Source organism: Drosophila takahashii, chromosome 3L (genome assembly GCF_030179915.1).
Source record: "Drosophila takahashii strain IR98-3 E-12201 chromosome 3L, DtakHiC1v2, whole genome shotgun sequence".
In the NCBI taxonomy this organism is placed as follows: Eukaryota; Metazoa; Arthropoda; class Insecta; order Diptera; family Drosophilidae; genus Drosophila; species Drosophila takahashii.
In genome coordinates this window covers 29271077-29295600 of record NC_091680.1, presented here as the reverse complement: position 1 = coordinate 29295600, position 24524 = coordinate 29271077, and the positions used below count along the sequence as shown (strand labels likewise).

The following is a 24524-nucleotide window of genomic DNA, read 5'->3' as shown; positions in this document are numbered from 1 at the left end:
GCTGGGTCACTTGGTTCACTTGATCACTCGTAAGGAAAAACAAGTGATACAAGTCAGAGTGAGAGTAATGAGAGTGATAGAATTATTAAGCAAATTAATTGAGTGATTTTTATTTCTTTTACGGCGAACCCCAATAGTTCCATAAAAAACTTTGAACCAATTATGTAGAAAGTAAATTTACCTTGAACATGTCAATAAAGAAATCGCGGTTCATACAAGACATTTGGGCTCCACTTTAAATGCCCCTTAAAAACTCGCGGTTCACCGAAGGACTGTTTGTATCTAACCGTAGAAATCCCTGAGGTGAAATTTATCTTTAGCCGCTCCTTAAAAACTCGCGGTAAAGAAAACTCACTTGCGTGTTTATGTCCCGCTCAAGATTTCGCGGTCCACGAAAGAACCATTTACTCCTAACATCCTACCGAAGTCCAAGTTCTTAGAATGACAAAAGCTTTGAATAGTTTGTTTATTTACTGGGCAAGCATCAGATTGTCTGATAGGGTCAATCTTTTTATACAATCTTTTTCACAAACTAGTTCCTACTGAAACAGTCAAAATTGGTTTTGATGGTGTAGAGTTGCCTGAAAAAATCTCTCTTTTTGGTGTCTGTTCCCTGAAAATAAGCCACTACATACCTAAGATTCGCCAATGTTTTAAATGTGGACGTCTTAATCAAACTTCCGATAGATGCAAGTCTGTAGGACGGTGTATTAAGTGTGGTGCACAGGACTGTCAGGGTGCCTGTTCAACCCTAAAGTGCATTCTATGCAATGCGAAAAATCATTCAGCCAAAGATCGGAGAATATGTTCAGTTTGGGAGAAAGAAATGGACATAATGAAAATTATGACCATTAAAAAGATTGCGAGAAAAGAGGTATTGAGTAAATACGCCATTCAACAAAACTACTCAAGGTTTGACAATTATGAGGAGAATTTTCCGGCTCTCAATCAGAAAGAGGAAGCTGTGCAAAACAAGGATGCAAAAGTAAATGGAGTACTGAAAAAGCACAGTTATGCCAGTCGAATTATATTAAAACCAACGATTCCTGTACAGCAGCCTCATTTTCATTTGGATTCATACACCAATAATACTAGCGATCATATTCCGACATATCCAACTTTCACCGATGAAGATAGATATTATCAATTCATCAACAAGTTAGGGTATAAAGTAAATTTGAACGAAGAATCACCAACATCAACACAAGTAGATTTTCATACAAACAACTATGTAAAAAAAACAACTAAAGAAAGAAGAAAACCAGTTGACACAGTTGAAAGAAACTTATCTATAATATCAATAAAATAATATTCTTGAACAACGAAGATATACATGTAGCCTTCTTAGCAGAAGTCTTTTCTCATGACCTAAGCTTTAGGAAAATAGTAAATTTCACGTTACTAGAAAAACACCGAGACGATGGTTATGGAGGAGTGGCAATCGCGGATGTTAATGTCAAAAGATTCATTTATGAAACAAATTGTGACATTATTGTTGCAAACTTGTCCAAAAAAAGCAGTAACATCAAAAGTGCATCGGTATATTTTGAGCCTCAACTATCACTTCCTATTTTTCAAAATGAAATCACCAATCTAATTGAAAAACTAGATCCTTTCGACAAAGTAGTTATTGCAGGAGATTTCAATGCCAGGTCTACATCCTTTGGTGATTATATCGACAGTAGCAAGGGTGATTTTTTAATGCAAACAATGCTGGTTTCTTGCTATTAAACAATGGTAGCCCTACCTTTAGGAGAAATATAGATGCTGCTCAAGGATCGGTACTAGATCTAACTTTTGTTAAAGGGATTCAGTGTAGTGAATGGTTGTGTGAATCTATATACTTAGGTGGTAGTCATCATCATCCAATTACTTTTAAGATTGCTGAAGATTTTAGATCTCCAAAACAATTTTTATCCAAAAAAAGGCTAGAAAGAAATCTTTATAAATTAGTAAATAATGGTAGCATTGAAACTTTAACAAAAAACATAAATAAAGAGATTTAAGAAGCAACATACATAGTTCAGGAAAATAGGACTCCTAAGTACTGGTGGACTGAAGATTTAATGATTATTTTTAGAATTTTTACAAGCAAACAGAAAACCGCGTGTTCATCGCCTTCGTATGAAAACTACGTTGAGGCTATCAACTATAAGTTGAAATGGAAAAAAGCTGTAAAAATAGCTAAAAAGACTAGTTACCTTAGGAAAATTACAGAACTAAATACAAGTCCCAGCACCAGATCAGCGTGGCATTTTCTCGAAAATCTTAAAAATTGTCAAGAAAATCCTCCTGAGAAATTTGACTTAGATAAATCAAATCAATATTTGGTTTTTTTGAAAAACCAAATACCTTTGGAGAATCAAGTTGTGGATGAGAGTTTGATTGCCACGAAAAACAATGATAGTCCAAGTTTCTCTATAGATGAGCTTGAGCATGTTTTAAGTAAACCTAAGAAAACTGCCGGTGGCCTGGACAAAATAACGTACAGTATGCTCAACGCACTAAACCTCGAAGCCAAAAAAGAGCTGGTTACGTTCTATAATGACCTAGTGGCCAACTGTAATTTTCCAAAGGAATGGAGAAGTATCAAGGTTACACCTATTCCAAAAAAGGACAAGGACTTGACAAATGTTGAAAATTTCAGGCCAATATCTCTCATCTCTGTGTTGGCGAAAACAGTAAACAGCCTTGTTAAAATGAGACTGGAAAAGTTTACTATGGATAACGAAGTGTTACCTTATAGATCGTACGCTTATCAAAAGGGTAAATCTGCATCGATGTGCATAAATGATGTGATAAATGCAATAGCATCAAAGAAAATGATAAAACAATGCGTAATCATGGCGGTTGTAGACTTATCAAATGCCTACAATTGCGTCAATGTAAACTCTTTAAAAGTGATAATGGAAAGTGAGAACTATCCAAGGGTTTTAATCGACTGGTGCCTCAGTTTCTTGTCAAAAAGGATATTGAAATTAGGAGAAGCAGTTCAAACTGTCAGTGGTGGCATTCCGCAGGGATCGTGCCTGTCCCCTATTCTTTTCAACATTTACACGAAAAGATTACATCAAATATGCAATAGCCAGACCCAAGTAATGCAATTTGCGGACGATTTTGTAATAATCTCCTCAGGCCAGAATTTCAATAGAACTGTAGATAATCTACAAAGTAAACTTATAGATTTTAATTTGCTATGTCATGACTTAGGGTTCTCTTTTAACCCTAGCAAATCTGCTATAGTTAATATAGGCAAAGGACGCACACGAGTAGTTGAAGTGACTATTGAAAATGTTCCAATTCCAAATCACATGAAAATTCTTTTTTTGGGGAGAGTTCTATTCGCTAAAATGTCGCTTACTGATCATGTAAGGAAGGTAAAAGATGACACCAAAAAGAGTAAAAGAATTATCCAGTATGCAACAACCATCAAATCAGGTCTTAAGGCGAGAATAAGCACTAATCTTTTCAAATCTTTCGTTCGTTCCAAGCTGAAATATGCAATAACGAGTCTGCGAATATGGGTATTGGGGCAAGCAGGAACTTAGAAATTGCTCAGGCAAGTGTGCTAAGAAGATGTGTTGGGGTTCCACCAGGAACTAGTAAACATGAAATCTTTCTTATTTCGGGTGTGATGCCCCCAGTTTTTCGTGCAAAGTTCCTTACGGCGAAGGAGCTTTTTAAGGTAAAATCTATGAACCCATCCCTTTTCAAAGGTTCCCTGGCTGATACAAGCTACACGAGTACCATTAGGGATTTCAGTTTCTTTTTTGAGAACACTAAAATTCGAACTTATTTCTATTTCTCAAGGAAAGTTAATGTAAAAGAGAAAATACTAGAGAAAAACAAGGAAGAATACTCTAGGGAGGAAGTGAAGGCCATATACAGTGAAATAATAACTGGATATTTGGACAGGGGTTGGAATGTTCTATCCACGGAAAGCAAATGTACAAACAAAGGGTCTAACCTTATTAAAGTATTTCCTGAAATTCCCGTAAAGCCATGGCATTTCAACCTCAAGTGGAAAGCCAAAAGTATTAAAGTCCTAAATAGATTAATGGTAGATCATACGTATGGTAAAGTGTTCTTAAATAGAATAAAAGTTACTAACTCAAATCTCTGTGATACCTGCCAAAAACTAACTAACATCAGAACTAAATTTAAAATTTTTAACTACTATAATAACCTAACTAGTTTACTAGAAAAAAAAGAACCACTCCATCTCAGAGAGTTGGCCATATTTATAAACACTGCAAATTTTAATTTTTGAAATCTACCACTTTATAATTAATTAGAAACACTGGCCTATTGGCCTGATAACCACCTGTCAAACTCAGCTCAAGGAAGTTTTTGCAGACCACCTTCTGTGGTCTTGTATCAACCACCTATACATCTGATGTTATCGCGACTTTGAGAGCAACATTCTGGAGGAATCCTTTTGAGCATCACTGACATTCGAACATTGAGAACGTCTACGATTAATATCGATAACAGCGAAGTCGACGTGGGTGTATCGCGCATACACCTTCAAACCACCATTATCTGGTCTATGCGGCAGTGTTGTTGCGACCAACAGCTCTATTATCCATGAGATGATTTAAAACACAAAAAAAAAAACTTACAAGTTAGATTCAAGTGAGTGGTGCTGGGTCACTTGGTTCACTTGATCACTCGTAAGGAAAAACAAGTGATACAAGTCAGAGTGAGAGTAATGAGAGTGATAGAATTATTAAGCAAATTAATTGAGTGATTTTTATTTCTTTTACGGCGAACCCCAATAGTTCCATAAAAAACTTTGAACCAATTATGTAGAAAGTAAATTTACCTTGAACATGTCAATAAAGAAATCGCGGTTCATACAAGACATTTGGGCTCCACTTTAAATGCCCCTTAAAAACTCGCGGTTCACCGAAGGACTGTTTGTATCTAACCGTAGAAATCCCTGAGGTGAAATTTATCTTTAGCCGCTCCTTAAAAACTCGCGGTAAAGAAAACTCACTTGCGTGTTTATGTCCCGCTCAAGATTTCGCGGTCCACGAAAAAACCATTTACTCCTAACATCCTACCGAAGTCCAAGGTCTTAGAATGACAAAAGCTTTGAATAGTTTGTTTATTTACTGGGCAAGCATCAGATTGTCTGATAGGGTCAATCTTTTTATACCCGTTAATCGTAGAGTAAAAGGGTATATTGTTAGTCTTTTTCTGTTCATAGTTCTGGATAGTGTGAGATCAAGTCTGTTTCTGTGAGAGTCGAGTCTTATTCTGTAACGGGTAATAGTTTTAGTGATACATAGTAAAGGATTCGAAAGAAATATTTTTTTAAATTGGAATTTAGAAACATAATTTGGTTCACTTTTTCGCTTGATTTTGAAATGGTGCTTCTCTTTTCGGATATTAGCAACCGAGCCTGGGAAAATGATCTCTCTGAGGATGCACTACTTGTCAAGGTTAGGTCCATATCGAGCTCCAATATCCACAAATGAAGAAAATAATTTTTTTAGCCCACTATCGTTAATGGTTCTAAACAATCTGCAATTTTCCACAGTCCATTCGGTGGCTGCTTCGGTTATTCTCTTCTTAAAGTCATTGTCCACCTCGACATGGTTAATGGACAAATTCGAGCTTACGCGTGCTGCAGCGATATGGCATTTGTGGCGAACAAGATTTGAGGTGCAGTTCGTGTACCGAAAAATGGCATTACACTTTCTGCACGCTGCAATGCCGGCAATTAACTGTTCGTTACTGTCCTCCACCAACCCGAAAGTTGACCACACTGCGCTGCACCCACGTTTATTGCGAATTTTTTATTCGCCCGCCTTCAATTTATTTTGGGCCTCAGTTGGACATACCAGCTTTAAAAATATGTATTCTTTAATTTATATTTTATTTCATTTTAACAGAAATATAGCTTACGTTTTCCGAGGAAGCCATTTGAAACATGAACACAACTTATAAGGTCGATGTTTGTGGGGAAAACAACGAATATGCCACCCTTATTTTAGTTATAAGTAAAAACGCACGAATAGGTTCTATTATATGTATATCATTTATTCGGAGCGGCAAACGGCAACGGCAAAGTTGGCTCCACGCTATTAATATATATATGCAGGCCTACAAAGTAGTCGCTGAATAGATAAGCGACAGCTTTAGGAGAATGAGAGAGACGGCGACAAAAGATAAGCAAAGAGCGCTGCAGGTGCCGTCGTACACCTATGCGCGCATGACTAGGCGCTGGCGCTCTGCTCCGAACATACTCTCCCCGTTGGAAGAGGTAAGGTTCCAACTATCTCGGAATCGATGGGCAGAACGGCTAGTTTGGCGACGGCTCGCTTGATCAGACTCGTAGCTACACGGACCATAGCTACTCTGATGACTCCGTCCCCGCCGGGTATGACTTCCTCGATGCGCCCAAGCTGCCATCTCAAGGGTGGAACGTTGTCCTCCTTCAGCAAAACTATACTTCCAACCTTGATGTTAGACGTTTCGACGCGCCACTTGCTTCTCTCTTGTAGAAGGGTTAAATACTCGCTGCTCCATCTTTTCCAGAAATGTTGCTGCATCTGAGTCACACGCTGCAATCTGCTGAGGCAGCCTTCGCGAAGATAAGTAATGTCAGGCTCAGGAAACTTAGTGAAGCTGGAACCCTTTAGGAAATGCGCCGGTGTTAGCACCTCAAGGTTTTCAGCATTTTCTGAAATTGGACAGAGTGGACGTGAGTTAAGGATGGCAGAAATCTCATATGCAAGAGTTCTTAATTCATCGATGGCTAAGATGGATGCACCGACGACTCTGTAGAATTGAAATTTAGCTGATTTCACAGCAGCCTCCCATAAGCCACCGAAGTGCGGGGCACGCGGAGGGATGAACCTCCAATCGATCCCATCGGCTAAGCAGACTGAAGATATCGATCTTGTGTGCTGCTCGCTCAAAAAGAGCTCTTTCAGCTCGGCAAGCTCGCTCTTTGCACCGACAAAGTTGGTAGCATTGTCGCTTCAAATGGTACGAGGACTGCCTCTTAGGCTGATGACAAAGACAAAGACGGCGATATAGCACTTGTGGGGTGCCTTATTTCTGACCTCTGCCTTATGATAGAATGGCCCACAATAGTCCACTCCTGTGGTATGAAAGGCCGGATTGGGCTGCACTCTATTTGCTGGCAGGCTACCCATGACGTGCTCCCAAGTAACAGGCTTCATTCTGAAACATCGGACACATTTGTTGATAACGCTGGCGACGAATTTGCGGCCTCCAATCGGCCAGTACCTTTGCCGTAATGCGACAAGCAGCGCCTGCGATCCTGCATGCAAATATTTCTCATGATAGTAAACAATGATCGCCTTGGTGACTGGATGATCCTTGGGCAACAGTATCGGATGCCTCGTATCATAGTCCAAGTTTGAGTTCTGCAGCCTTCCACCAACGCGAAGTAACCCATCGGAGCCGAGTACAGGTCTATGTGAGACCAGCTTGCTTTTCTGTGGAAAGGGCTTGCCCTGGCAAAGAGATATGTACTCCTTCGGCAAGTTAACCTGTTGAATGCCCCTTAAAAGAAGTACAGTCCCAGAGTTGATCTCCTCTACCGAAAGATGACCTTTTAACGGCGCAGATTTGGCTCTGCAGTTTGAAATGAACCGAAAAATGTATGCAAATACGCGCTGCAACTTATCGAAAGAGTTGAGGAATTTGCAGTTTGATAAACTGTCTATGCAAACGGTCCCAATCAGCGTCACAGAACGGCGCTCTGGAAGATCCTTTACAGAGTCTAGCAGGGACGGCCAATTCGACGAACTTTGCAGAAGGAATGGAGGCCCGTTAGCCCAAAGAGAATGTTCCAACAATTCTCTCGGGGTACATCCTCGCGATACGACGTCTGCCGGATTCAAGTTTGTAGGAACGTGATGCCAAGTCATATCTTTCGTCATCTCCTGAATTTTCGCGATTCTATTTGATACGAAAACATTAAACTCCCTCGGAGGTTGCCGAATCCACGCCAACACTATAGACGAGTCCGACCAGCAATGAAAGGTGCAATCGAAATCTATGGCTTCCTTGACGTTTACTATAAGCTCAGCCAATAAAAGCGCTGCGGAAAGTTCTAACCTTGGAATTGTTAAGGCCTTCAATAAAGCTACCCTTGACTTGGCACAAAGCAGATGAACTTTCGATTCTCCATTGGTCTCCGATCGCAAGTATAGACACGCCCCATAAGCTGACATGCTAGCATCGCAGAATCCATGCAACTCAACGGCGGCTCTTGGTTGCAGTACGAATCGTGGAAATTTAAAGTTCTGTACGACCGATAACTGTGAGGTCAACTCCCCCCATGACGAAAGAATGGGCTCTGGCAGTGCGTCATCCCAATCCACGTTCGCACTCCATAGTGATTGCAGAAAAATCTTACATTTTGTGATAATTGGAGTTATTAAACCGAGTGGGTCATAGAATTTGGCAATCGTTGACAATGCAACCCGCTTAGTGGGTCGTTGGTTAATTGGCAGTTGAGAAAAATTAAATAGGAGTTGATCAGAAGATGGATCCCAGACTAGTCCCAATGCCTTGGCGACATCCGATCCATCGTGAAATTTGATTAGCTGCTCCTTGTCGCATTCAGACTCTCCTTCCAGGGCTGATGACTCATTCGAACACCATTTGCGGATTGGAAAGTGGCCTCGCGACAGTAGTTCCTTCACCTGACGACGAATTTCTCTCACCTCTTCAACTGTGTCCCCACCAGATATTAAATCATCCACATAGAAATCTCTACGAACAATTTTTGATCCAATAGGAAATGATTCCTCCTCATCGTAAGAGAGTTGATGCATGGCCCTTATAGCCAAGAAGGCAGCTGGCTTGGCTCCATAGGTGACCGTGTTCAATTTAAAAACGCTCAACTCTTCTGTGGAGTTCTCTCTCCAAACGATGCACTGCAAAAAGTCATCCGGGTACGAAAGACGCACGCAACGGTACATCTTGCAGATATCTCCATAAATCTCCATGTGACCTAAATCAATATACTCCTTCAAAAATGCTGAGTATTGAGCTTTCAGGGCTGGGTTTCTATCTAGTTTAGCTTCCAAACTCTTGAAGCGACGACGAGCCAGGCAATAAGAATCACCTAGAGATTCAAATCCGGAAGTGGACCAGAGACGAACAGAGTATTGGCCGTTTCCAAGCCTAGTGAAATTTTCAGTAAAAAGCTGTTCACATCGCAAGTCTTCCGGCAATAAAGATGGCTTAGACGAAGTGAAGTCCTCAATTTCCCAAAAACGCTTTACTATGGCGGCAAGTGTGTCATCGGAATGGTCAGCTGGGTCCTTGATGCTGGCTTGCAAAACTGATTTATGAGTTGGCATACTCGATGATAACCCTCCAGAGACTATCCAACCAAGTTTGGTGTTCTGAAGAGTTGGCAAAGCCCTATCCAAATGAATTTGTCCCGTAGAAATTATTTCGAAAAACAACCCAGCGCCAAGTAAAAGGTCAATTCGTTGTGATTGATTGAAATGAGGATCCGCGAGCGAAATGTTTTGCGGTATCCTCCATGATACTGCATTTATACTGAAATGGGGCTGATAATCAGTAAACCTGTGAGTCACAACCGCTGTGAATGCCGCACGATAGCTTGCATCCCGTGATTGCGCAAGAATGTCGACAGTCTTATCAGAGATCATGGAAGATTCTCCTATCCCAGAAATCGAGGTTTGCGATCTTCTATGATTCAAATTTAGTTGGCTAGCTAAACGAGAGGTTATGAAGTTAAGCTGGGAAGCCGAATCTAAAATTGCTCGGCAAGGCATAAATGCTCCAATTCTATTCCTAACGTAGATAATAGCAGTTGGAAGCAACACGTAGTCGATCGGCAAAATATTTGAGGTTTTGGGTGGAGGGCTTAGTACATGACGATTAGGATGCGATAATGTATGCGAACATGATACTAATGCTAATGACGTAGATGGCAATGGCTGAGAGCTCGAGGATGGATCGCATGATGGAGATGAAAATGAGGCGGATGTTGCGGATGGGTCATGGTTCATGTGTAATAATGAATGGTGCTTCATACGACAATATTTGCAATGAGTCGACTTGCATTGCTGCAAACTATGTCCCTTGCGCAAACAGTTGAGGCAAAGGTGCAACTTCTTTGCTTCTCTATATCGAAGATTCGGACTCAAATTTAAAAATCGAGAACACTTTGGCAAATAATGATCCCGTGCATCGCAAAATAAACATATCAAATGATTTGAGTTAGTAGCAGCAGCAATAAGTGCATTTTGGTTATATTTGTGCAAGTTTTTTCCCACCTGCTGGTCTGGTGTTTGGGTTACCAAGGCTTGATCCAAGTTTTCCATCATCCTGCATCTCTTTTCCAAAAACGACTCCATAGCATCCCAGGTGGACAGCTCAGTTATTGACAAATCATCTTTCCATTTTTCCCGCGTCCTCTGATCCAGTTTCCGAGTGACGATGTGAATTAAAAGTCCATCCAAAATTTGTTGCGTAGTGGCCAGGGTTCGAATTGCTCGCAGATGCGAATTCATGCAATCACTGAGCTCCCGAAGACCCTTCGACGATCCCTTCTCGACACCCTTTAAACCAAATATTGCCTGAACGTGTGCCTGAAAGTGTAAAACTTTATTATCAAATCGATTAACCAGCAAATTCATAGCCTCTTTGTAATTAGCATTCGAGGGTTCGAGCGAGCGTATGGTTTCCAGGGCCACGCCGCCCAAACTCGAACGCAAATATTGTAGTTTTTCAATGTCACTTAGCTCATCATCATTTCCGATGACCGTATTGAAAGTCGCAAGAAATTCGGGCCACTCAGAGTAGGATCCATGAAAACGAGGAATTTCCATATTTGGAAACCGGGGCTTCCTAGATCGAAAAGAGAGATCCGCATTATTAGTGAGATCAATAGATGTTAAGTTTGCAACGTTTGAAGCCGGCAATTGCGACTTGCGATGAGCAGCCAAGCCTCGATTTAGTTTCGCCTTCACATCCATGAAAGCCTCGGCAAATTCATTCCGATGGTCGCTCGAGATCTCTTTAAAATCCAGTCTTTCCAACGATGTCTGCGCAGAATCAAATGCCTGGTTTACGGAATTGATCCATTCCATTCGCGCTAGCAAATCAGCTTCGTCAAACTGATTAATCGCCTCAGGGTTTAAATAAAATTTCATCGAGTTAATTTGCCGCAACGTCACTTGTGGATTCATTTTGAGCCCGAACCGAGTTTTCCGTATCAGGCATTTTTATTTTGATCACAAGAAAAAAAGATAATAAAATAAAATGTCCGACCGCGTTAGAGGCACGAAACACCTTATATTTTTTACCGCGAAAATGTAGAGGTTAACAACCGTCGCCGAGATGCAACGGAACCTTTAACTTGGTTGTTGTTGTTCTTGCCGATAAATTGCCTGCCTAGCAACAGCGGATTTATGTAACTGGCAACGAATGTATGTATGGCTATATGTACATATATATATGTAATATGCGCTTTTACCAACGATACACTGGCTAAGTATTATTTGCACAACAGTTTTGGTGTTTTTTCACAGCGCGAAATGCACAAAAAATCAAACGGCCGGCTGTGCACCTTTATATGCACAAATGTATGTTCGTGTGTTTGTGACCGAATGCACGAAAACGACAGCGAAACAAAGCGTTTGTTTAAACTATATTAAACAATCGCGAGACCGAGTTGCAGACTCCGATAAAAACTGCTATCACGTCGGGGTCACCAAATGTTTGTGGGGAAAACAACGAATATGCCACCCATATTTTAGTTATAAATAAAAACGCACGAATAGGTTCTATTATATGTATATCATTTATTCGGAGCGGCAAACGGACTGTGTTAAAGTTGGCTCCACGCTATTAATATATATATGCAGGCCTACAAAGTAGTCGCTGAATAGATAAGCGACAGCTTTAGGAGAATGAGAGAGACGGCGACAAAAGATAAGCAAAGAGCGCTGCAGGTGCCGTCGTACACCTATGCGCGCATGACTAGGCGCTGGCGCTCTGCTCCGAACAGTCGAATTTATCTAACACACTGAATCAGAACTTCAGAATTTTGTTCACTTACAAACGTTCTACTGACTTATAAGTCATAGAGTTCACTTTAACATTTCCAAGTGAACCGAGTGGACCAAGTTAACTTGAAAGTGGACTTGTTGTTTCCAGTCATAGAGTGATAGATCACTTTAAATTCATAGACTTGGCTTGCTTCACTTGAACTTGTTTTTTCAAGTTAGAGTGACTCAAAATTACAAGTTAACTTATAAGTTCTCACTTAAAAGTCAACTTTTGCAGGGCTCTACAAGCTAACTTCTCATCCAAACCAACTCGCCAGGGGCCTAGCCAGGGTCTCATACCGGACCCGATTGCAACGAAACCTTCCAGCTTAGCATTAGTTATTAGAGCCCCTTAATCTCGCGTCAGTCATCTTGACTGTTAGATAGCTATTTAATTTAAGATTTTATATACTTATTGTTAGTCTCAATTCAGAGAAGATCCAATAACTCCAATAAATCCAATAAAATGCATACGGTAAAAAAAAAAAAAAATTTGAAAATTCTGAGGAGGTAAAACAGGATCTTCGATTAGAGACTATACATTTAGGGGCACTATATGATCTGCAATAGTTTTCCAGTGCCGTCATCGCTTCAGTAGATTTTGTGGTCTTTGTAGAGAACAGTCTTACAAACTTTGTGTAGCTATCAACAATTACTAGAATATGTCTTGATTTCTTATCTTTCGTCGTGACTGGGCCTAGAGGATCAATATGTAACTGTTTAAAAGGTTTTGTTGTCTTCTGAATGTTATGTAAATAGCCTTTGTGTTTGCCCTTGGCCGTAAATGCAATACACTCTAAGCAATTTTAAATATGTTGTCCTATCTTTTCCTTTAACTTTGGAAACCAATATGTTTTCAAAACAACCTACATGTCCGAGTCCATTATGGTATTTAAAGAGTACGTGATATTTCCGATAAAAAATTCCTTTTCGCATTTCGTACAGTTTGTGTTTAGTTTCTTCTAGAAGTTTTTTTAATTTTTACAATTAGGGTGTTCAATTGCGTTGCAAACGTTGTAAAGTGTAAAAGTGTAAGGCAATTCCAACAACAATTTCTATACAAAATAGTTTTCAAAAGTAGGCCTTTTAAATTTGTTTGTATAGAAATTGTTGTTGGAATTGATTTACACTTTTACACTTTACAAAGTTTGCAACGCAATTGAACACCCTAAATATTTTCATCCTTACTCTGTCATATAATCAAATTTTCTTCGAACGAATTTGTACCTATCACCAATATATTAGCGCATCTGCTGAGTGCATCTACATGTTGCATTCTTACCCCAGATCTATGTTCTAGTATATAATCATAGTTTTCCAACTCTAAGGCCCATCGTGCTATTCTGGAGTTTATTTCCTTTTTTGTCAACGTAAATTTAATAGAATTGCAATCCGTGACGATTTTAAAACTTTTACCGTGAAGGTATACCCTAAAACGTTTTAGTGAATAAATTATTGCTAGCGTTTCTACCTCGAAGCTGTGATACCTCGATTAAGCGTCCGTAGTGCGCTTGGAAAAATAAAACACTGGATGAAACCGCCCATCTTTTTTCTTTTGCATCAAGATTGAACCGAAACCGATTGAACTCGCGTCGCAGTGAAGGGGAGTCTATTAACTTTACTTTGAAAACTTCAAACAGAAAATTTTTCGTTTTCTTCGTCACGTCGTATAATGGTTTCGCAACTATAGAGAAGTCTTTGATAAACCTGCGAAAGGATGAACAAAGTCCTAAAAAGCTTTGTACCTTACTAGTTTTCCAAGGAACAGGACAATTTTTAACCGCCGCTATGCCCTTTCCATCTGCTTTGATGCCGTACCCATTAACCGTTTACCATAGATATTTAATTTCCATTTGAAAAAACTCACACTTACTTAGCTTTAATTCCAAATTATTTCTCGTTAGTCTATCGTATACTTATTTTAAGATTTCTATAAGGCTCTTTATATTCTTTGTCGCAATCATTATGTCGTCTAAGTACACGATAACCTTTGCTTCTCTTATCAGACCACTAAAAATTTTATTTAGAAACCTCTGGAACGTAGACGGCGCGTTTTTCAGGCCAAATGGCATCATTAGGAACTCGAACTTGCCCAAAGGTGTTCTAAACGAAATAAACTTCACCGACTCATCTTGCATAAAAACATGGTAAAACCCATTCTTTAAGTCTAGCTTTGTAAACCATTGTTTATCTGTCATTTGATCCAGTAAGTCATCTATCAAAGGGATTGGATAACTGCCTTTTGCTGTTAACTTGTTTAACTTTCTGAAATCAATACACATTCTAAGTTCGCCCGACGCTTTCTTCACTAACACCATTGGTGACACGAATTCAGACTCGCTTGGTCTGATACACCCTTTAACAATGTACTCATCCAAAATCTTTTGCAACTCATTCTTTTCAGCATAAGAAAGGCGTCTGGGGCTGCAGCTAAATGGCTTGGCATCATTTATCGTTATTTTCATTTCGCACCTTGTTTCCGGCACTATTAGTCGAAAAGCTTCAGTGTAATATTTACTAAACAGTAATCTTATCATTTATATTTAAGTTCATCCCCACATTTATGTTCTCTTCGTTAGATTCATATTTAGTGTTGGGAAAGGTACTGTGTTTTTTTACCTAGGTAAGGTAAAAAGTATTGGTCAAAAATTCAATTTCCCAGTACCTAGGTAAAGGTAAAAGGTAAATATATTGTTTTTTTATTTTTTATAATTTTTTTGTTTTATTCAATGTAATTATTTAAACTTAAAATTAGACTAGTTTTCAGTTTTTAGTCGTCTTATTCAAACAATATCTTTTCATTTCATTTAAATTTAAATGTTATAATTTTGTGTATATATTTTTAAAACACTCGGCATGAATAATTGTATGCACGTATCACTTCATTAATGTATTTATGAAACCCTCATGTACATATTTGGCGCGCAAAAATTCCGTATGTAGAATTATTGACTGCGATTAGTTTTAACTTCACAAAACAAACAATAGAACGGCTGAATTCCAATGACTTTTAATGCTGCGTTCCGACTATTACAATTTCGAAACGAAACGATACAATTACTATGTTTATACGATAGAAATCACGATTTCTTTAAAGCGCGATATAGAAATAGCCCATGTTTATACGACAGCAGAGAATTCATGCTTTTATTCACTCTCAGCTGATAGGGATGCCGGACCGGTAAAAAATCTAATTTTTAATACTACTGATTAGAGAAATAGCCTATAAAAGGCCTTCAATTTCTAGCGATCTGGCAACGTCGATAATTTTTTACAGAGTTACCATATTGCTTATCACCAAATCATGCTTTTGGGCTGAAATCATAGTCAACTTTCGTGTGTTGCCGAATTCACGAAATGGCGTTTATACAAGCACGAATCGGCCGAAAGCGTGAAATGATAGCGGATTCGGCATCGTATAAACACAGTAAATGAAACGATACTACAGTGTCGCAGTCAGATTTGGCTATTTTAAATCAGAGCAATGTTTAATACCTATGTAAGTACCTTAATAATTCCAAAGGTATATAAAAATATGTAGCTAGGTAAGGTAAAAGGTACTCAATTATTTTTATACCTAGGTAAGGTAAAAGGTACCACTAAATTGTACCTAGGTACGTACCTAGGTAAAAGTATCTAGGTAAGTCCCAACACTGCTCATATTCAATCACACAAATTTTCCCAAAGAATTCGTTTCTATAATCTGATTTATCAATATAATTTGAATCATTTATACTTGTCCTCTCGTTTGTATTGTATTTTTTTTTTGTATTTTTATTAAGCAATGGACTGCTTGTAAAACATTTATAATATTTTGTATTTTAGAACTAGAAACGCCAAACCACATAGGCACGTTGAATTACATATTTGAGGACAATAACAATAATAACTTATTATAATTAGACACTGAAGAGACTCCATACAACAAGACGTGACTGAGATCATTATATTTTTCACAAAGAACACGGAAAGGGTCATTAAGGGCAAAATTTGTCCTGCAAAATGGCAGAGACAAAGGCCGATACCGGCGAATTGTCCTGCATGGCACATTCCAGTTTAGGGAACTAAGGAGAAAGGAGGAGTCGACATCACCATTTATTAACTTGTGTATAAACATAACACCGTGACAAATCCTACGGTTGATCAGGGTGGGCATGTCTAGTAAACGCAATCTGGCATTATAGGATGGCAACCGACGGCCAGCGTCCCAGTTAAAACCTCTTAGAGCAAATAACAAAAACTGCTTTTGAACGGACTCTAACATATTTTGGCAAGTTAACGTCTGCGGTGACCATATACATGAACAATACTCTAACGATGGGCGAACAAGAGATACATATAAAAGCTTGGTTGTATACGGGTCATCAAACTCCTTAGACCAACGCTTCGTAAAGGCTAAAAGGCTCCTAGCTTTATTACAAATTAGTGATATGTGATCATTAAAACAAAGTTTATGCTCAAACAAAACTCCCAGGTGTTGTATAGTAGAAATACGGTGAAGGACATTGCTGTCAATGGAGTACGAATACAAAGACGGATCACGACGATAAAAGGTCATAACATTACATTTAGAATAGTTAAGATATAAATTATTGAGTTTGCACCAAGTCTGTAAATAGTCAGGATCTAGTTGAAGACGAGAACAAGAATCCGGTAATGACATCGACAAACACAGTTTAACGTCGTCAGCAAACATTAAAACAGTGGCGGACTTAATAACTTGAGGTAAGTCGTTAATCAACAAGCCAAATAATAAGGGTCCCAAATGACTTCCTTGAGGTACACCAGAGGTAACATTTATAGTTTTGGACGTTATATCATTATATTTCACCCTCTGACATCGGTCTGTGAGGTATGAAAGTAACCACGCTAACAACTTTGGAGGGAACCCCATAAGATTAAGTTTTTTTATAAGTACGCAGTGGTTTACCGTGTCAAATGCTTTGGAAAAATCCGTATAAATAACATCTGTTTGTTGCTTATGGAGAAAGCCACGGTTTACTAATGAGGTAAACTCAAGCAAATTGGTGGTAGTAGATCGGCACCTGGTGAAGCCATGTTGACATGGCGAAATAAGCGACCTACATTGATGCTGCAATTGACTAGTTATTAATTTTTCGAATAATTTAGGAATAGCACTAAGCTTTGCAATCCCCCGATAGTTAGCAATATCGGACCTATTACCTTTTTTAAACAGCGGAACAATGAAAGATTCCTTCCAAGCAGATGGAAAATTACATTGATTTATAGACATATTAAAAAGGATTGTTAGAGGACTGGAAAGAAAATTTGCACAATTTTTTAAAATACAGCTAGGAACCATATCTGGTCCTGCTGAAAAGGAGAGTTTCAAAGCGATTAAGCCCTGCAGAACATCGGCTTCGAGAATAACCGGATTAAAGATTGAGTCCAGATGAGGTAGAGAATGAGGATAGTTAAAATCTTTACTGCTGTCAGCATTGGTATAAGTTGATTGGAAAAAATCAGCAAATAAATTAGAAATACCATTTTCATCGGAAGCAACAGCAGAATTAAAAAACAAGGAGGGAGGAAAGGATTGAGACTTTCGTTTGGCATTCACAAATGAATAAAATAGTTTTGGATTAATTTTAAAGTCATTTTTACAGCGAGCTAGATAGTTATTGTAGCATTCAGAATTATGCTTTAAGTAGTCTGATTTGGCTACCGAATATTTGGCAAAGTCCGTCTGCAAGCCAGTTTGTTTGAATCGTTTAAAGAGTCTGGATTTTTTATTCTTAAGATAAGAAAGCTGGCGAGTAAACCACGGAGAGCTGTAAGGAGTTTTACCACTAAAAAGGGGTACATATTTATCAAACAAACTATAAAGGACACCATAGAAATACGCCACACCATCCGCAACAGGGAAATCTGTTAGGCATGACCAATCAGTTATAGATAACGAATGCAAAAGCTGCGAATAATTAGTTTTTCTAAAGCAAAATCTTAGCTGTGGCCTTGCTGAAGCTCTCGCAGAGTGAAAAACACCATTTAAAGATAACTGGAGGGTGGGATGATGATTATCTTCAGGGAGAGATAGAGGAGGAACACGAGACACAGCGGCGTCGCAGTTATCAGATACAAAAGTCAAGTCTAAGATTCGTTCATTGTGATTGGAAATCCAATTTATCTGAAGCAAAGATAGTTCAATGAGGCCTTCAATAAAGTCATTTTGAGTTCTGGGAGTCATTAATATCGAGTCATTACTCTGGAACCAAGAGACATTTGGGAGGTTAAAGTCACCAAGAACAATAAGGTGATCATTATCGCCAGCCAACGAAGATACATAACGTATTGCAGACAGGTGGAGTAAATACATGTCTAATTCAGACCCTGGAGGCATGTAAGAGCAGGTAATTATCATATTAGACTTTGGAAGGGAGAGTTTGACAGAAATAAATTACTAAATACTAAATACTTGAGGAGTTAGGACAGTTAATAAGCTCTGAAGTCAAGTTGGATTTAACCGCAATAAGGACCCCACCACCACGACGACACGGACGATCATTTCTATAAATAACGTAGTTTTTAGACAAGATTTCACTATCATTTACAGTCGAGTTTAGCCAGGTTTCGGAGAAAGCAATAACATTTGCATAAAAAGTAGTACTATCTAGAAATAGTTTGGAGAGCTTACTTAGCAAACCTCGAACATTTTGATAGTGAATCAAGAATTCTAGTTTTTTGAAACCGTTGAAACATTACGCGAAGCAGCAGAGGTTCTAACTGTGGAATTGTCTTTTTTCAAGTACTCATGCACAATAGTATTTTCTGGCCAAAAACTCGAACAAATAATTTTACTAAACAGCCCATCCGGAACATGAATTTTAAAGGAAGAGTAATCCCTTTTGAGTTTAAAATTAAATTTGGTGATGCCGACAGCACTGGGATCGGTAAGGGAGAGTCTCGTGACAATATGATGTCTCACATCATTCTCGGTTGCAGAAGCTAACAGTCTCGACACAAAGATACACTTCTTTGGAGCCAAGGCCGCCAGAGTAACGGGTGCAGAAGATGGAACAGTGGATGGACGTCGGGGAATAGCCAGCAGAGCCATCACAGGGGCAACGGTTTGTGCAGCCAATGAAGTTCCAGCAGCCATATGGTCGATATCAGCGGATACCCCATCCCTCTCGCCAGCATCAGCATGATCGCAAACGCCTGGATCCAAATCGCCCCGAACTTCCGTCTGGGAAGAGGGGTGAGGAATTGCGTCTGAATCGAGCGATTCATCCTCGGTCGAGAGGTGGGGAGCAGCTCGATTGAAGTCCATCAATTTCCTTGAAATAGGGCTCAATCGCTTAAGGGCGGCAGACTCTGGAACAGTTAAATTGTTATTAGGTAGGGAGCAATTATCCGCGTTAGAACAATGGGGAACACTTAGCATTTTAAGATTTTTAAAGTGGGATTCCGCGGCATTGAACTTATCATAAAGCTCACGAAATCCAGTTGACAGAGCTTGGAACTCCAGATGGGTTTGCCGCATAAACGATTTCATGTCTACTTCAATGTGTCTACAGCTCGGACACGTCCAGTTAAGGCCAACCCGTAGCTTTAGCTTGTCTACGATTTGGCCGCTTGAGCGCCCCAGCTCAACACAGATAGGGTGCGCCAAGTTGTCGCAGATCCAGCAACAAACCAACGGTTGACGAGCGGTAATTTTGTTGTTAAACGCACACGAAGAAGCGCAACACAAAGTCATCTTGATTTAACAGCGTAAATAGCAGCAGCAAGGCAAAGAGCAGTCCGATGCAAACGATCGAAGATCAGCGTAGCAGCCAGGCAGAGCAGCACAGCAACAGCAGGGCAGAACAGCGCAGCAGCGGCAGGGCAAAGCAGAGCTGCAGCAACAGGGCAGAGCAAAGAGCAGTCGGATACAGCAGTCGAAGAGCAGCGCGGGAGTCGGGCAGAGAGCGGACTGATAGGCGCTGAAGAACCGCACAGAGCGAAATGCACCGATTGCACGTTCGCGTAAACACAGGGAGAGTGGTTACAAACCAACAACACAAACTGTAGGCTTAGCGGTACCGCTGGCAACACAGAGTAGGTTCTCGTGGATGTTCGCGGCAGACACAGAGAGAGTCGTTTCAACAACAACACAAACTATGGGTTTTGCGGTAACGCTGGCAAAACAGAGCAGTAGCAAAAATATTTTGTTTACAAATTTATTTTGCAAATAGTAAAGTCACTGTCCATTTACATTAACCGAATAGCACGAATTAAACAAGATTGCAGGGTTACTGACAAAATGTTCAAAATCTGATTAGAACGGAATAGGTTTTCACAGGAAAAACACGATGTGAAGGAGGAGCGTCGAAAAACACGTCCGAATACAAGAACAGCTTTTTTTAACATGTATGTACTCTCGTTTGTGCTTTCCTTTCTTAGGCCTAACTCAACTGCCTTCCAGACAATGGAAGCGCCGCTGGCATTTAAAAAGTCCCTACCCAATATTACTCATTCATTTATAGAATCATCCTGGACGACTAACATTTCAAGTCTTATTATAAATTAGTCTTTTATTATAAATTATAATTAACACAAAAATCTTTCCAAACATAATTAATTTACTGGAGTTCAAACCAATATACGTGGCTGGAGGCGCTGGCTTCAATTTAACGCTAGCCGGAACATAAAATCTTTTAATAAAACTGATTGGACTTCCCGAGTCTAACAGGCATTCTATAAAAAACGATTTATTAATGCTACCCTTTATTTCTATACTTAAATATCTTACGTAATCATCTTTGCGGATAGCTGGGGCTGATGTCTTCTTTTTTTGGTCACAGGCTGCGGCAAGGTAACCCATTTTTCCGCACACAAAGCAGGCTCCAACTTCTCGTGTTGGCTTACGGCAATCTGAGGCGATGTGCCCCAAGCAATTACAATTGTATCACCGGAAAACTTGGTTCTCAACCTTTCCAGCGCTGTTAGTGACTCCTTCTATTTTTGGAGCAACTAAATTTACGTGTAGTAGTGCCGACAGCAGGTCATCCTTCATTTTAAAGCACGTCATGTTGGCACTTGTACGAATTTGACGATCCGGTATACCGTGGATGCTGTAATCAACCAACTCGCGCTATGACATCTAAAGTCCGTTAGACAGTTTTTGCTGTTAAAATACGCCGAGAATGATTCATTTGTTTGCTCTGACTCGTCGTTTGTTTTCTCGTTCGATTTCCCTTTCCTTTGCTCGCCGTTCGCCGCTTCGTTTGACTCTTCTTCTTATCTTTCGTTATTCGCTTCTCCGTTTGATTTCTCTGCTTCTTCATCGTCGTTCGCTTCTTCGTTTGACTTTGCAGCTTCTTGCTCCTCCTTCTGGTTCGTTGTTCGCTTCTTCGTTTGCCTCATCGACTGTTTCCAGAACATTCTGCACATTGTCCACTTTGTTTTGCCGGAGTGCTTTTGCTATGAAGGTGATTTATGGTTTGAAGCAATCGGGAAGAGGGTGGAACTACAAGTTGGATGAAGTTCATCGTGGTATTGGTTTTAGTTCATGTAAAAACGAGCCTTGTCTATATATGAACACAGATGGACCCCATTTATCCCTTATTCTGGTATACGTGGACGATCTGATCATGGCCTGCCAAGACAAGGAAGATCTGATAAACATTAAAAGCAAAATCTCTCAATCGTTTGACTGTGCCCCCCAAGGAAAGTAACACATGTTCCTTGGTATGGAAATTAAACGAGAAGGCGAATTAGGAGATATTACTTTGAGTCAAAGCCAAAATATTTAAAATTTGATTTATCGGCACGGCATTTGATGCAGGTTTTAAAGTTTCATGCGACAAGGATGGATGCAAAAAGATGAACGAGCAGGATACCAAAAGGCCATAGGTGAAATCATGTGGCTGGATCTGTGCACAAGACCAAATATATTACATTCAATATCTAAATTGGCTCAACGTAATATGGATCCCCACATTGAGCATTGGACAGGAGTGAAGCATGTTCTTCGATATTTGGCATCAACAAATGATTTAAAGTTGCATTACAGGAATTTTAAGGAGCCATTATCTGGATATGTGGACTCAGACTGGGGCGGTGATAAAACTGATAGGAAATCACATACAGGATATGTCTTCTACCTAGCTGGAGGACCGATATCTTGGAAGTGGCACTCAGCAGTACGGAGGCGGAGTACATGGCTTTGTCGTCTGCATGCAAGGAGGCGATTTCATTGAGACGGCTTATCTTGGAGATCGGCTGCGGGGACTCCAAAACATCAAAAACATGCATACCGACAATTTAAGTGCTCAGAAATTGGCCAAAAATACTGTTACCATTCAAGATCTAAGCATATCAGGTACCACTTTGCACGAGATATTGTTAGAGAAGGATAAATTATTCTTCAGTATCTTCCAACTAGTCAGATGATTACAGACATATTAACTAAAAATCTGCAAAAACAAAAGCATGGCGAGCTCTATATTAAATGTATAATAGTTGTTCATACATTGAGGAAGGGTATTGAAACAGCACTGTAAACTCTTAACATTATACTTTATATCGATATATCACGATATTGTATCACGTACCATCATTAACGTTATCAAATAAAGGTCCATCACTTACGGATATTTACTCAACCAGGTCGAACGTGTTTTTCTCTGTCAAGGGGAATAATCTTTAATATATACCTTATGGGGTCGGAAACGCTTCCTCCTAGCTGTTCCATACTTTTGCACGAATACAATATACCCTTTTACTCTACGATTAACGGGTATAAAAATAATTGGTTGTATGATCCAAATGATTCTTTAATTTTAAACCAACTAAAATGTCGTTTAATTCCTCTGGTTATTTTTAGCGTTACTGCATTTGTTTTGGTTTTTATTTTATTGTTCTGCACTTCTTTCAGGCCAGTGGAGTCGGCGGTTACGATCCTCTCTAGTTCGTGTCCATGATCCCGACGACGTTGTACTGATTTCTTGTACATTCGAAGTCCTCGGAGGACTATAAGGAGCACTAGTAACACGGCGATTAGATACAAGACGTTAAATACTTTCACGATCTTGTCCTTGTGGTCTACCACTTCGACATTGTTTCCTTCCGCTTTCGACAATTTTGATCCCATTTTTGTTTGGTTCTTAAACAGAATCTTCTGGAACAGCGAAACAAGGTTTCATGTTGTGCCTCGAACTTCCCGTCGAACTGATAGTTTTATTCTTGGGGCTCGATTGGTATTATTGCCGGCCGTATCTGAAAGTCTGACTGACTTCTCCGTGCTTCCGGGTTCTTATTTTCGTACCTAAGTGTTCCCAACCAAGTTCTCATTTCCCCTTGCTCAGCTCTCGGCTGCATATCTGTCTCTCGCTGCTTTACTGACCGCTATATTTTTCCATTGAATTGCTCAATTGGTGCATTATATTGCACTGTGCAAATATTGGTTTTTTTATGCCTGTTACTCGTAGAGTAAAGAGTATATTGTTTTCGTGCAAAAGTATGTAACAGGGAGAAGGGAGCGGTTCCGACCCTATAAGGTATATATATTCTTGATCAGGGTCACTAGCCGAGTCGATCTAGCCATGTTCGTCTGTCTGTCCGTCCGTATGAACGCTGAGATCTCGGAAACTAAAAATGCTAGTATGTTGATATTTTCCGCACATATTCTTGGGCTTCCTACGCAGCGCAAGTTTATTTCAGCCGAGCGCCACGCCCCCTCTAACGCGCACAATCGCCCACTAACGATTTTAAAATGTGTCTGTTGCCCACACCTTTAAAGATTTCGGAGAAGTATAAATATAATTTTGTTGTGTATATTTATACTATTTATATTTATAAATGTAGAAGACATTTTTCGTCGGACCATTCATTAAGAAGTTATACGCAATTAAACAAATTTTATATATCCATCTCCCTCGCATTCCCTTTAGCCGAGTGACGGGTATATAAAACATAGGTCAACAACAACCAACCTTTTGGAGTTTACTTCATTTGTGTTAAATGGTTTTAGAAAAAATCGTCAGGCTGATGTGGTTTACACTGATTTTAGTAGGGCGTTTGATTTTGTAAACCATCCGATTTAAGTACGAAAATTGGACCTCTTAGGGTTTCTTGATGATCTTCTTAGGTGGATCTTAAGTTATTTGAATGGTAGGACTCAAAGGGTCATTTTTAAAAACTCTTATTCATCCCTAAGCCGAGTTACGTCCGGTGTACCACAAGAAAATTGGTTTACATTATTTATAAATGACCTTCATCAAGTCCTAACGAACTCACGTGTACTTATATACGCAGATGACGTTAAGTTGTGCCTGCCATTTAATGATCCCGCACAAAGTTTAGCTTTACAGTCCGATCTCAATGCATTTAAAACATGGTGCATGAATAATGACTTAAATTTAAATGGTTCTAAGAGTAAACTAATGACCTTTTTTCGTGTCAGCCCTCACTATTCAACTTATACTTTGAGCGGTTGTGTTT

General features: G+C 39.6%; 1 protein-coding gene across 1 annotated transcript; it reads right to left on the bottom strand.

Moving 5' to 3' along the window:
• Positions 1–6224: 6224 nt before the first annotated feature.
• On the bottom strand, positions 6225–19593 carry LOC123002440 (uncharacterized). The gene is made up of 4 exons (XM_070214993.1): positions 19024–19593; positions 10302–11072; positions 7004–9398; positions 6225–6691 (listed from the first exon to the last, which is right to left on the bottom strand). Exons 1-4 carry the CDS (start codon positions 19591–19593, stop codon positions 6225–6227), a joined length of 4203 nt encoding a protein of 1400 aa, XP_070071094.1.
• Between the last annotated feature and the right edge of the window lie 4931 nt (positions 19594–24524).